Here is a 15074-nt window from a genome sequence, read left to right as displayed (position 1 = left end):
TAGGATTTTCCCCAACTCGGTCTGGATGGAATGCCTGAGGTTACTAGGAACTGTGTATGTTGATATGTCTGAAAGCTTATGAAGTGTGTCTTCCACATACTCTGTGTGGTAATGTACTCCAGTAGTGGAGCTTTTGTCCACAGCGAAGATAAAGTGGGCTGCCTTCAGACCACAAATAGCTTGGGACTCAGTTAGAGTCAAGTTGAGGCTTATGTGATCTTTTTCCAGGAAGGATTTAGGGGTGTTGCTGGTAAGTGAGAAACTGTGGGAACACTTGGGGAGGGTGGTTTTTGGAGGTAAGAGTTTCCTTCATGGCTGCCTGATAGGAGAATTATACTAAATGTACTCACAAACCCATGGGCTGAAAGGTAAATTATTTTAAGCAGCAGCAGGAGTTTTGGTTGGCTGAGGCAGTGTATTGTACTTTTTGTTTATTGGCTGTTGTAGAAATTATTATGCCAGATATAGCCAAATCAAGACATTGTTTTGCGCATTTGAAGTATGGGTGAAGTCACTGTTATCACTATCAAGCAGCCGGGCTGCAATAATGGTGTAGAAAGAGGCTGTATGGTTATGATATATAAAAGATTCTATTGCAGCATTCACTGTCAGTGAGTGATGGAATAAGTGCTTAATGTTGAAAATTTTTGTTATTTTATTTTTTTCCCTGTCCATGTATCTGTTGTACAGTTTCAGAATGTTTGTTGTCCAAGAGAAAATTTTAAGATCTGTGCACTAAATTCCATTCAGGTCAGATTATGTAGTTAACGTGTTGTCTTGAAGAATTATGCACCAGTTTTAATTTAAATGTCTGGTATGATTTCTACAGTTCAGTAAGAAAGTGTGATTTGATGTTGTACATACTGATTAATAACATAAAATTATGAATTAAATTCTGAGAATTCAGTGGTGATATGATACTGACACACATTGTATAGAAATAAAGAAAGGTAACATTGTTCTCATGAAATCGGGTTGGCTGAGTTCAGAAACTCAATATTAGAGGAAGACTATGCAACAATTTCACTGCTTGGTGCAATCAAGGTGGTGGTGATGTAAAGAGTGATTAGGATACATACCAAGACATAGGAAATGGTTATTTTCCCTGTATATGAATCTATACAAGTAATAAGGCAGAAAGTGTTCTAATGTTGGTACAAAGAACCAAGAACCATGTGTTGTACAGTAGCTTCGGGAGTTTGTGTGGATGCACCTAAATGAGAATGCATTTTAATCATAGGTTTAAGATAAGAATTTTCTAGATATGATTAAAGACAATTGAGATTGTGATAAATTACTGTATTTGGTCATGTCTGGTGATCTACATCAGCGAAGTGAGCTGATCCTTTAATAGCGACTATATGTGATTACAGATGCCGTCTCTATGGATGCTGTGTCACATCGAGGAGCCAATCCTTCGATTGGTGAAGCTTCTCTGTCACTTGGTAGCGGCAGTGGCAGCCAGTTGGAAAGAGTTGGTGGAGGTCTCAGTGGCGGAGAGTGTGGCAGCAATGCTGCTCTTGCAGGTGCATCCATTGCTGGGAGTATAGCATCAGGGCCTGTGCAGAGGTAGACGAGATTTCTTTTCTTCTGCAATCCATTTGCTTTGTGCAGTTGTCATTAACATTATTCTGGCACATCTTTATTCCATTTTGCTGCCAAGGGTGTGACTTTCATGTGAAGAAACTTCTTTAATGGAGAAACTTCTTTAATGGAGAAACTTCTCTATGTTAAGAAATTTTAAAATCTCTTGACTTTTGAGAAATGGCAGTGAGATGATTGTTAACTATTGTTTACTTTTGTTAGAAAGAGTAACATGCACAATGTCCCTGTGTGCACATCTTTGATATTGATATGAGCATTGTGTGAACAGTAAGCTGCAAATTGTACTGTGGAGGGCAAACAATAAATTCACGTCTTGTGTAGAGTTAATCAGTTTGTAACTGATGTACTATTTTCTATTTACAATATTTCAGTCTTTGTACATAATGCAGAAGTGGATGTCTGTGAGAAAAATTGCGGAGCTGTTGCATGATTTGTTTAATAAATATGATTCAAGGAATCTGACCTTGCATTTCCTTATTATTTAGTAGATACATTGACTTGTTTGTCTCCAATTGTTTGCATAATATTAGCTGTTTTTTTAAACTATTGTCTTAATAAAAGCTGTATCGGCTAGATGGCTTAATATTTTTATTTATGATAATTTTCTTTGAGGAAAAAAGAATGAATTTGTTGCTAAGAATGACAGTGGCTCAAGAATTTCTCAAGCATAGCTTTCTTTTGAAAGCTAACAGAAATGTCTTGTAAATATATGCCAGTTCAGTACTAGAGTTCCTTGGGATTATGTATATATTTACTTAAATTTGTTTCAATGTTTGAACTTAATTTTTTATTTTTTCTGTCGAAGATGGCAGAATTTAGCTTCATTTGTTTGTTTCCATAAAATGATGAAAGCAGTTACCTGACTACAATTTATGATTTTTTACAGTAGCTATACTACAGTCAGAATGTAAAACACATTTTTTTCAGTTTGTCAAATGATCAGAAAAGGGTATTTTATTTATTGTGAGTGAACATGTCTCACGATAGATATTTTCTTTTCTGCATTCTAAGTGGATTATTTGATTAATAAAATTTTTTTTATGTTGATCAGTCTATAATGAGTAATGACATTCTTGTTAATTTTAGTTTGTGTAGACAGTTATGTACATGTATTTTTTGAATAATTGAGAGTGAAATTTGAGGTTTTTGTTGCTGGTGAAAAGTATACTATACTTTAATGATTTGATAGACAAAAAGGTAATTTGTAAATTTTGGCAGAATTTTAACTAAATAATTAAAAAGGCAAAATACTGTTTTACAGCCAAATATAACTTTTAAAACTGTTTGTAGTGAATTTCTTCTTTGTTAACAGTTATTATTTACATCCTTGCATACTGACTGTGTAAACCATAGTAGCTCAGTCGATTTTTCAGCTTTGGCTGACTGGTAGCACACAGATATTTCAGTAGATACAAGAACAGCCATGTTCTGTTTGTTTGCCATGTGCAAAAAAGGGTTTACAGCTGATAATGAACTCTGTTGTTCACAAGGTGCCTAACATTGTTTCTTTTCTCTCTCATCTAAGGATTTAAACTGCTAAAGGTTCGTTTATTGTGTCATGATGTCGTAACCAGAGTCAAAATAAAATCTGAAAGCAGTCTTACCAGTGAAGTACAACACTTAGTACTGAAATCGCATTTATTACGAACACCAACCTACAGAAAGAACAGAACTGAGCTGAGCTGAGCTGAGCTGAATTCCTGGATGGAGCAGGCTACTATTTATACAAACATCACATATACCAGAATACACAAATAACAACAAAAATTTCAGAACTTTATCATTTTTGGAAACAGTAGATAACAAATAATTTCTGGTGGTCGGATTTGGACTGGTGACCTACAGCACAGTAGCCAGTGACAATAACCATCAACCCACACTGCATGCAACACAGTTCGCAGATATATATACATATATGTTGACCACAATAATTCATGAAGTAAGTACTCAGTGTTGTAGACAATTGTGTAGCACATTTTCACACGAATGATACCCAAACCCAACAGCTTATTTTACAGCCATACGCTATGTGATGATGCTAAGAAATATCTCGGATATGTGAGAATGAAGGAGCCAAAGAATCATTCACATACATGGTTTTAATTTTCTTGCTAAGATGACAGCACTGCTATTTATTAAAATTTTTTGAACTGTTTTATGTTTCCTTAAACTGGGGGAGACAATCAGAAAGTTAAAATTACAGAAACTGCCACCTTTTAGTGTGGATTGATACTCGGAATGAAGCAGCCAGTTTTAAATATTAATGTGAACTTAAATATTAATGTGGCTGAAACTTGCTAACACAGATTTGCAAACTATGTATTACTTGAAACATCAAAGTAGTTGTATTTACCTTTGTAAACATGAATTATCTGGTCTAATCTTTAAATTAACATCATATCTATCCTACTTTGAAAAATACAAGGTAGACATTAGACCAAAAACTTAGTTGTGTAGTCTCGCACACTACAGTCAGAAGAAGTAAGTTCATGTGACTTGAAGGAAGTGACAGAAATGACAAAAATATTTTGACAGGTCTAAAATGTGATTTAAAAAATACTTCTTAAAAATGCCAAAATTGTAGTAACTTGTTTCACCTCTAATGTGACCAGGTCTTGTAAAGCACTCTGAACAAGTTTATTTTAAAATTTTTAAATTATCTTACACATTGTACCTGTATGCAGTATGGCTGCGGCAACATTAGCTGTAAAATGCTTCAATGTTTCTCATTAACTTTCAGTGCTGAGTCATCTTATTATTTTTTGCTTACCTGTGCTATTAAGCTTCTTTTGCACATCACTAAAAGCGAATTGGCACAAAGGAAGAAAGCATTTTACAATGAAAATGAGCACAACAGTTACATTATTGGCCATAATTGTCATCTGCAGAGTAGTATGATGCAACACCTTTCTGTCCCCTTCCCCCAAATCAACCAACGAATGAGAGGGTACCACAAATTTCGTTCTCTGGTTGGTTGTTGCAGTGGTAGCTCTTTTGTAAACAACCGGTTGCCAGTCACATTATTTTTCTAATTTAGGTGTAAGTACTTCAAACTCATCAGTGTCTACAGTGAGTGTTTTCAGTCAAGTGAACTTTTTTTATTGACTGTCGCCATTCTATTTTTGCAAGTGAAATGACCAATACGTACATCACTATCTGCATATCAGACACTTCACTGAAAGAGAATCGATCTCCATTGTATGATACGTATGTAATGTATGTGGCAGTGAATCTCCAAAGTGAACGTACAGTCAGATATAAACAGAAAAACTACTTGCTGAGCAGTAACAGGTGTGGTCACAAAAAGTAACACAAATACAAACTTTCAGAATTCCAGTGGAGGAAAGGAATCAGTCACAGGATAGGAATTATTCAGACATTAAAATTGGAAATGTTCCAAAATCCAGAGAGACAGAGTGACATTGTGTTATTGCATGATTAGTTTGAAGTTGATATAAAATACTGCACTCTAAAAATGTCTTCCCTTACCCTGTAGTGATACCAGAGAAGGAAAGTTACCACTCACCATATAACGGAGATACTGAGTCGCAATAGGCACAACAAAAAGATTCACACAATTATAGCTTTTGGCCATTCAGGCCTTTGTCAGCAATAGGTGCGCGCGCGCGCACACACACACACTCTCTCTCTCTCTCTCTCTCTCTCTCTCTCTCTCTCTCTCTCTCTCTCTCTCTCTCTCTCTGTTCTGAGACTGTGTGTACTGTTGACAAAGGCCTTAATGGCCGAAAGCTATAATTGTGTGAATCTTTTTTTGTACCTATCACGACTCAGCATCTCCGCTATATGGTGAGTGGCAACTTTCCTTCTCTGGTATTGTTACATTCCATCCTGGATTTTCCATTGTTTGATTTTTACCCTGTAGTGAGGTTTACAATACCATTAAACAAAATACATCATAGAGCAGCTTGTAACCATTAATCAGTTCTTGTAAACGACAAATTTAAGAGACACTCTTTCTCTGCCAGTAACAGTTCGTCACAGCTGGTATAGGGGATGTGGAGGCTACATTTTACTGAAGTTTTAGGATAAAGTACAAAGAATGGGGACTGGCATTTATATGAGAAGCGTAATACCTAAGTAGCAAATTGAAAAATATGTACGTAAACTAATGGAAAAAAGTTGAAAGTTTGATACCCGGCAGTGTTTGGTATGACACTTCCATGAACTGTCTTGAAAGCTGGCCTTATTTCCATTGGGAATGTGTATCTGTGTAGATGAGTGTTTATTTAAACCACAATTGGCCAATGTGAGCCATATGGCAGTTCTCAAGTGGATTAGTCATATTATTTTTGTCATATGACATCCGAAAATGATCGCTAATTGTGTGATTTCAGTTGATACACGTGCAAACATGAATCTAGCAAAACTGAGTGCTGTACATGTGTTCACTCACGTTGAAAAATAAATTGTGGAATGATTTGGGTAAGTATGTTGTAGAAGATCTTACCACACATAGTGCAGAGACCTGGGGGTTACTTAAGGTGGGGGGGGGGGGGGGGTTCCTGGCTCTGGAATTTTTTTTGTAAAACAACTTCCCATTTATAAGATTAACTGTACGGAAGGGACAGAGTAAGAAGAATTTTGCGTATGGACAGGATTATGATTGACACAATAAGAACACAGCAGTTGTTGGGGTATGGCTGAAGGATAACTCACAACAGAAAGCTGCAATGAAAGTGGAAATTGACTTTCCATAGAGAAAAAAGAAGTATATGGTAGCTGAAAATTTCATGTGCAAGTGATAAAGTGTAGCAAAAAGTGTTGTGAATAGTTCGGGATGTTGTATAAATGAAAATGTGCTTGCCTTCCAGTTAAAAAAATCATCTCCAGGGACAATGTGGCTGAAAACTGTAGAGTCTTCTTCTAAGAGAGTGTGAAACTTGTTGCTGTCTTTGTATCATGCTTTTATCCCCAAATTGCAAGGAAAAAAAATGAAACTATGCTCATGTACTTCAAGTTTAATATTGTGTGTTGAAGATACTTGTATAACGTAACAGGATGGGTAAAAAATCCATAAAAGTAGGTTATAATTATGCAAGCTTTTTGAGCCAGTGGCTCCTTCTGGTAGAAGGGTTGAAGAGGAAGGAAGAGGGGCGAAGGAAAAGGACTGGAGAGATTAGGAAAAAGGGTAGAATTCAGAAAAGTCACCCAGAACAGTGGGTCAGAGGAGACTTACCAGATGGGATGATACGGAAAGACTGATGTTGGGTCTGTACCAGACGAGATTTAAAAACCTGAGAGCTTAAATGTGGAATACAGGATAATATGCAAGACTTAAGTTTGAGAATTAATTTATTAACAAATAATGAGAGTTTAAGGAGAGAAATTGTGTTTTCAGTTTTGTTGATGGTGGAAAATCATACAGTAGGGCAGAATTGCATAGGAGTAAGAGTGATATGTTGTGAAATTTTTATACAAGAAATAAGACCTAAGAATATACTAAGAATAAGGGATCTAAACAGGTAAACATTACTTGTCATTCAGCTTACAGTGTTTATACAGTCACTATTAGTGAAAAATGTAGACATATCACTGTAAATATCAATAAATGCTTTACAGTAGTGTGGCCAGGTAATGTCCCCAACAACCACCAGTATTTTGACATGTGAAAGTCACATTATTTTTAGACACAAATGAAATGAGAAAGCCCTATGAACAACACCATAATAACCAATTAGCTCCAGCACCCAAAGAAGGTTAATCAACATCAAATGATGTCGATAAATAAATACTGATTACCAATGTGTGAGCAAGTAGTGCTAACTCCGTCCATCTGTTGTTTGACCAGGAACAGAGCAGGATTTCAGGCAGAACTTAACGCAAGAACCTCTTTCTCATTTGGAAAATAACTTGCTGATTTAATTTCAAAAGCTTCCTTAATAACATCATACCACTAACTAAAAGCGAATGCCAGAATCTTTGTATTGTTTCACAGCATTGAATGACCAGCGGCAAGACAATTTCCTGCAATCGCAGAAGGGTTACTTTGTGAAACATCTAATATGATGAACAAAATTAAGGGTTGCTTTGTACCTATGCTTGTGTAATCTCATACCTTGAAAATTTGCCAGCCAGATTAGCCCACCTTGAAGTCACTTTTCACCAGAAAGAATATAGTGAGGAAAACATCAGACATGCATGTCACTATTGATCAACCATCAATTGAGTGGGTGATAGAAATAGCTTGTGGCATCTAAGCCAGAAACTTTCTTGCCCTACGCAGGTTATATTTTGGATGGAATTGATCATATTTTGAGGAAATATGATTTTTCAGACACCAGCTAAGATTAGGGCCCTTTTGTGTTCTGTAAAGGATTCCCGTAGGTCACTTGAACGTTTAGTTTGCTGGGGAAAGCTGAAGTGCTAGTATGCTGTACATTGCGATTACAGCGTACACCCAAATTTAGGAGGTTGTTCAGGAAATTTTCTTAGGTTTTTTATTTTTTTTATATAAATACAGATACTTAGTCGCTGTTGGCTCATTACAATGTAATAATGTTATTAAGATTTATTCAGTTCAGTATTTATTCAGTTACCTGTGTGATTGCAAAAATACCATCCCTGTGAAAATTCTAGGAATATGCACTCACCAAAACACACAGCACAAAACTGTGTAATGCAACAGCACTCGGATGCAGAAGTACTGTGCACTGGTTGCTATCACTGCAAGGAAACCTAAGCCTAGTGTTGTGCCACCCTTCCATTGCATTCAGTGGACTACACATAAGATGTGCATCAGCCAACTGTTATCTGTAAACCTATTTATAGCATTGTATGTCACTGTTAACTGACACTGCTGTACCTTGAGTGAATGGAACAAGTTTGTTTCCAAACAAGATATTCAGTGTGCATATAGTATCAGTGCAATACAGATACAAAGATAAAAGGAAATAAGAAATCAAATGAAATGAAGTTACTCTGTAATGAATCACTGGAAACAATGGGTCACTTGTCCCAGAATCCTCAGAAAATCCCTCTGAACAACCTGTGGAGTTCATCTTCATTCTGTATATAGGACACACAAAATGTGAACAATATGTTTTTGATACTAATTCTATAAGCAAACCAACAATAAGTGTGAAGTCTTGGGGAAGTGGCAGTAAACATCAAAGCTCTTATTCACATTTTACAGTTGTATCAAGTTACTGTTAGCACTTTCCAAAGATGGGTGTGAAAAAATGTGAAAGTTCTAACAGAAAGGAACTGAAACATAAATAGTGACTGGTTGTTGACAAACTTTTCCGTGTGAAAAATATTGATAAGTGCTCAAACAGATATCTACGGCATCTCACTTATTCACATTAATCAAAGCTGTCGTTAATTGGTGTAGTAATTGTAGTGCTGGGTCCATCTTTCATTCTCTAATATGATCTTATTGGGGAAAGTCCTAATCTTCATCTTGTTAACAGAGTTGAAACATTTAGGGTGCATCCATTTACTGTATCCATCGCCGAGTTACAAGCATCTTCAGAACTCTCTTTGCACATGCACTTTGCTGTAACTGAGATTCTCTGCAGTGATGCAGCATTGAAACTTAAGTCATCCAGTAGATGTAAATTTGTGAATCGATGCTTTGTTGGATTGAAGCTGAATCTAATGAACAAAAAGTTGTCCATTGCTACAGATTTCCTTTTCTGACGTGGTGTTTCTTGCAGAATTCTCCCATTTACATTTTAGCATGGAGTTAAGGCAGTGCACATTTGTTAGTGATAAATTTCTGTTGTCATTTGTTCTTCTACTTCATCATATTACTTGGAGTTTTATGCATATATTGAAAATCTTTACCCAGTAGGTCTGTCGCAGCTCACTACAGTGTGGCCAGTTCTTAAAAAATTTGAAATGCTGAGAAGTGCAGAACATAAAACTACAATCTGTGTCTTAGGTACTACCTGGTGTAGAACAGCAAAAATTACAACGATGGTGACTGCAGTTACTGTGGCCAGAATTTATAAGAAGTAGAACATCAATAGGAGCAAACTATTTGAGAGTGAACTATGTGAAGGAAAGAAAAGAAGATCAAAAACATGAGTAAGATATCTGAAAGAAAACTCTGTTTAAGTGGAAACAAAATTAGTAGATTGTGAAGTGATGCTATTTCAATAGTTCTGAAACAATGTGATTAAATTTATTACCCAAGTTCAGAAAAGGTGTGATGAGGACAGTGATTAACATCTAAATATGCATGTCAAGAGTTATATTGGTTTATTAATGGAGGCTGAAGGGAAGACAATGCTTTCCTTTCATAGTGTTTATTCTTGAAGGGGGGGGAGGGGGGGGGGGAAGTAAACTTGCAATTGAAGATACTCTTACGGTACCATGTTTCTGGAATGTATCACAAATTATTTTTTGGTCCCATTTTACAGAAAAAGAATGAATATGGTCCTTTTGACCAATTGTTAAAATTATAAAAAATGAAATAGCATTAGAAGACAGGGATATTTGTACCCCGAAATGACAGATATTGAGATAACTGACTGCAGAACAGAAAATCACCTAAAATTACTGAGCAGTGGAAAGGTATCTGTATTGGATCAGATACCTGTAAGATTCTACAGAGATTATGTGAAAGAAATTGCTCCTGTTGTAGCGGTAATTTACTGTACCTCACTGGAGCAACAAAGGGTTCCTAAGAACTTGTATAAAGCCATGTCATTTCCGTATACAAAAAGTGTTATAGGACAGATGAACATAATTATAAGCATATACAGCCGACTTCAATCAGTTGGAGAATTATCAACATATTTTATGGTCACATATTGCGACATTTTTGAAGAATGAAAATCTTGTCTATAATTTGAAACACAGATGTTTGTTTGTCCATGAGAACCAGAGTGTCACAGACAATTACACACAGGTTGGCACTGTGTTACTTGATTTCAGGAGTGCATTTGGTGCAGTTCCCCACTGTCATTTGCAGAACAAAATATGAAGTTATCAGCTATTGGAACAGATTTTTGATCTGATTTACAGCTTCCTTGCTGATAGAACTCAAAACATCATGCTTAGCTGAATGGAATCATCAGAAGTGAAACTAATTTCAGGAGAGTGGTAGGTGCAAACATATATATAATGACATTATGGATAATGGTGTACGTTCCAATACACTGTTTTCAGACAATTGTCATGTACACATAGGTAGCAGTACTTGAAGACTAGTGAATTGCAGGAAAACCTTCAAAGGATCAAAGATTGGTGCAGAGACTTTCACTGGCCCTTGAATGTTTATAGTTGTTATATATTGTACATACATAGCGAACAATGAACTACTGCTTGAAGATACTGTTGACAAGAAGTCGGTGGAAACAATAACTTCTATAACATATCTATGGGTAACATCTGGGATGACGTAAAGTGGAATGATCACATAAAAAAATTGCAGAGGTTCATTAGAAGAATATTAAGGAAATGTAATTCATCCACAATAGAGGTGCCTTAATTCCAGGAGCTTACATTCTGGAAGAATTGAGCAATCTATTACTTTCTCTCACCTATGTCTTGCAAAATGAGAACAATGAGAAAATCAGAAAAATTGGAGCTCATATGGAAATAAAGCAGCACTCTTCCCTCACACCATTTGCAAAGAAAGTAAGGGACAAAAATAATTTTACCAGAAGTACCCGCAGCCACAAATCAAAAGCTGGCTTGCAGAATATAGATATATATGCTGATATTAATTTTTGCTGTGTTATATCCAAAGAAGAGTAACTCACAGTCACTTTAAGCATTTTAAGTACACTTATTTCACTTATATTTCTGTAGGTGGATTGTGAGAAGAATGTACTAAATTAATGTACAAGGGGTGTGTCATCCACACGCCCCCCACAGCCCCGTCCCTCTCTGAGAGCAAGTTGGTTTTATTCGGTATTCCAATACATCATATTATTCCCCACTCTTTTGGTTACAAAACCCTGTTTTTCAACTAAATCTCCAATCAATGTGATGGCCTTACACCATCTTACTGGAAGGGCCTGTATGCCCACACGGTACCACTCTACAGGTGGACTTTGCAGCCAGTGTTGTGCTGTATCAATAAGCTCTCCATCAACCATGAGCTGCATCCTGCAGATTACATCCTTCATTGGGCCAAAGAGATAGAAGTTGCAAGGAGCGAGATCTGGGCTGTACAGGGTATGGCAAAGAACATTCCAGTGGAGTTTTGTGGGCTCCTCTCAGGTGTGCAGACTTCTGTGAAGCCTTGTGTTGTCATGGAAAAGGAGAAGATTGTTTGGATTTTTGTAGCAATGAACACGCTGAAGTATTTCTTCAATTTATTGAGCATAGCTCAATAAACTACAGAGTTTATTGTAGCACCATGTGGGAGGACAGCAAAGAAAATAACCCCTTCAGACACCCAGCGTACGGTTGTCATCGCATTACCAGCTGAGGGTGCAGCTTTGAACTTTTTCTTCAGAGGAAAGATGATGTGGCTCCGCTCCTTGGATTGCAGTTTTGTAGACAGTTCAAAGTGATGAACCCATGTTTCATGACTTGTGATTATGTTTCACAAAATATTTTCCCAATCAGCCTCATAATATGTAAGCAATTCCACACAGATGGTCCTTCGTTGCTCTTTATGGTCGCCTGCTAGGCAGCCGGAACCAAGAGAGCACAGATCTTTGAGTATGTCAACTGGTGGATGAGTGTATCAGCATTACCAACAGACACATCCAGTTGAGGAGTGAGGTGTTTGACTGTGATCCATCAATCACCTCAAATGAGTGTGTCTGCACATCCGAACATTGCAGGAGTCTCTGCTGTTTGTGACCCACTTGCTGGAACACGGGAGGACTGTCTGGTTTGCCCAACTTGTTGCAATAGTGACAGATGACTCGCCCAATGACTCACTATGCTTTTGTTCACTGCCAGGCCTCCGTACACGTTTTACAAGCACCTATCTTGAATTCTCTGGTTTTCCATGGAAAGAAACTCAGTGACAGCTCTTTGCCTTGAATGCATCTCCATTACAGCCACCATTTTGAAGGCTACATATAGCACCATAACCTACTGGAACTTCATGAAACTATAGGGACTGAAGCAGGACTGTACCACAAAGCAGGAATATACCACAGTGGCTTACAACAAATTCCACATTTAACTGAAATTGACTGAACAAAAAAAAGTGTGGCATTACTTATTGAATGCCCCTCATAATAAAGTGGGGACTTATGTAACTGGACTAATTGTTCTCACAAGTCATTCAGATAATTGAAAATTCATACAATGGAATGTACAAAACAAAATGATTTTTGTATTGTTAACTGTAGAAAGAAACATACATCACCCATATGTCGTAATCTCTTAGGTATGTTGGCGTATGGTCATCTTTCTAGAGTTAAAGCATAATGTCAGGCATTCATTAAAAACAACAAAAACAAATTAAATGTGTTTAGATCAACAAAAATCAATGTTTATTAAGAGATTAGAGACACATTTTTGTACATAAATACATATTTTCTTAAAATTAATCAATCTGAATTAAAAAAAAAAAAAATAAAATCTTAATCATGAAGTAACCAACTAAAGTCACAGAGGACAGTCACTGTAGTTTAATTTTGTTTAAAATATTTGGTAATCGTCATCTGAAGTTAACAGTTTTCTCTCTTCATCACTGCTACATTACATATTCATTTTAACTGCTGTAAGCTCAGAATATCACACTCTGTTTTTGAACCATTCAAATGCTGTTTCCAGGGCTTGAAATGATTCCACACGAGATGGTCTGGCATAATTTTCATCATCTATGTTTTCTTCTGTTTAATCTTCTTGCATTTTCTGCTGTTCATCTCTCTTAATTATTTAATTTACAAGATCCAATTTTAGTATTCCGTTTCAAGCTTTGTTCAAAGTTTTCCTTTTAGTCAAATCCCGTGCATCTTCAGCCAGGTAACAACACTGCTTTTAATTCATTTGCTTGAAGTATGACAAAATGACTTCTGCTTTAGATAACAATCTACATTAAAGTTGTTTTATAATTGTTCAAAAACACTGATCCACTGGTCGTAGCAAGGATGTCACATTAGGAGGCAAAGCTTTTAGTATAAACATGTGATTTTGTCTCTCTAACAGCTCAGCTGAAAGATAAATTTATGCATTATCCAGTAAAATTAGGACATTTCCTTGTTTACTAATTTTGTTTTGAAATTTTTTGCTTTGTTGTCATACCAGTCAATGGATGTTTTGGTGTTCATCCATGAACTATTTTTTTTTTTAATAAGTGAAGGGAACCCTGATATTTCTTGAGCATCTGGGTTTTTGGTCTTTCCATTGAGGAGCGAAGGCCTGGGTCCCAGTAGTGTTAGCGCAAACTAATATTGTTACTCACTCTATACTAGCTTTATATCCCAGAGCTGAACTCTTTCGCCGAGAAGCTAAAGATTTTGATGGTAATGATTTCCAATTTAATTCCATTTCATAAGCATTGAAAACAAAGTTCAGATCAGTCATTTTTGTCCAATTCATTTTTAAAATCATCTTTAAAAGAATTTGCTGCCTCTACATCAGCTGACATCTTTTCACCTCGTATCTCCAGTTTGTGAATTCCTTGATGAGATATAAATCTGTACAATCATCCATCACTTGCCACTAATGATTTGTTACCACCTTTTCTTAACTGTGATGCCTTTTCACAGAGCAAAGGACTAGATATTGGTTGTTCAGTCCATCATTCTTATAATAAACGACAATACAAAGCTTCTTGCAGAAGTTAATTTTTCAGTTTCTTGATCACTTTTTGGTGCTTGCTTCTGTCTTCACTATCAAATTTGTATGTATACTTCAAAGTTGAATTGGTACTCCTCTTAATATTGCTTATCATAGCCGTATGTACACCATACTTATTGACTAACCTGTGACCAGTTTCTCCTTTTTAATTTTTTTAAAAATCAATCAATAATTTTTATTTTATTTTTAAGCGATAAGACCACACATTGCGCTTTGGTATTTTTAAGCACCGACACGATACGGTGCAGCAGTGTAGTAATTGGCAATTGTCTAACTCAAACAATAATGAAAGGTGCGCCGTCTTACTCGAACAATAAAAAAACGCCTGGGGGCAGAGATTACACAGGTCAGGTAGTACCAGCGTGACATGTCGTTGCATGCACTGACCAGACCACTACTTGTTGTGGACAATCCAGATAATCCCTAATCCGTATAAATGAGGTCCAGATAATCAAGTCTCCATAGTACTGTGTTCAATGATAAGTGGGCAAACTACAGTGGAACATTCAAATTGTAGTAAAGGCAAAAAAGATTTGTGATGTCCCTGATATTTATGTCAAGTAAATACTGGAAAAAGTGTCCCTACTTGCATGTTTTCTCATTCTGTCCACAATAATGAATAACATAGTTTTATGAATCTAACTATAACAAATTATGCACTTACCAAACAATCAAAAATCCAGGATGGAATGTAACAATATTATGATAACGAAAGTTGCTACTCACCT

The 15074-nt window shown here is 36.4% G+C and overlaps 1 protein-coding gene across 6 annotated transcripts in view; it reads left to right on the top strand.

Moving 5' to 3' along the window:
- The window catches only part of LOC126484410 (E3 ubiquitin-protein ligase RNF19A-like), a 373735-nt gene that overhangs the window by 346057 nt on the left and 12604 nt on the right, over positions 1–15074 (top strand). For all 6 annotated transcript variants that reach the window (XM_050107948.1, XM_050107917.1, XM_050107933.1 and 3 more), the window contains one exon: positions 1374–1569. In XM_050107948.1, coding sequence (XP_049963905.1) covers positions 1374–1569 — 196 coding nt within the window. The remainder of the gene's footprint in view (positions 1–1373; positions 1570–15074) is intronic.

Source organism: Schistocerca serialis, chromosome 1 (genome assembly GCF_023864345.2).
Source record: "Schistocerca serialis cubense isolate TAMUIC-IGC-003099 chromosome 1, iqSchSeri2.2, whole genome shotgun sequence".
NCBI classification, from domain to species: domain Eukaryota; kingdom Metazoa; phylum Arthropoda; class Insecta; order Orthoptera; family Acrididae; genus Schistocerca; species Schistocerca serialis.
This window is presented reverse-complemented; position numbering and strand designations above follow the sequence as displayed.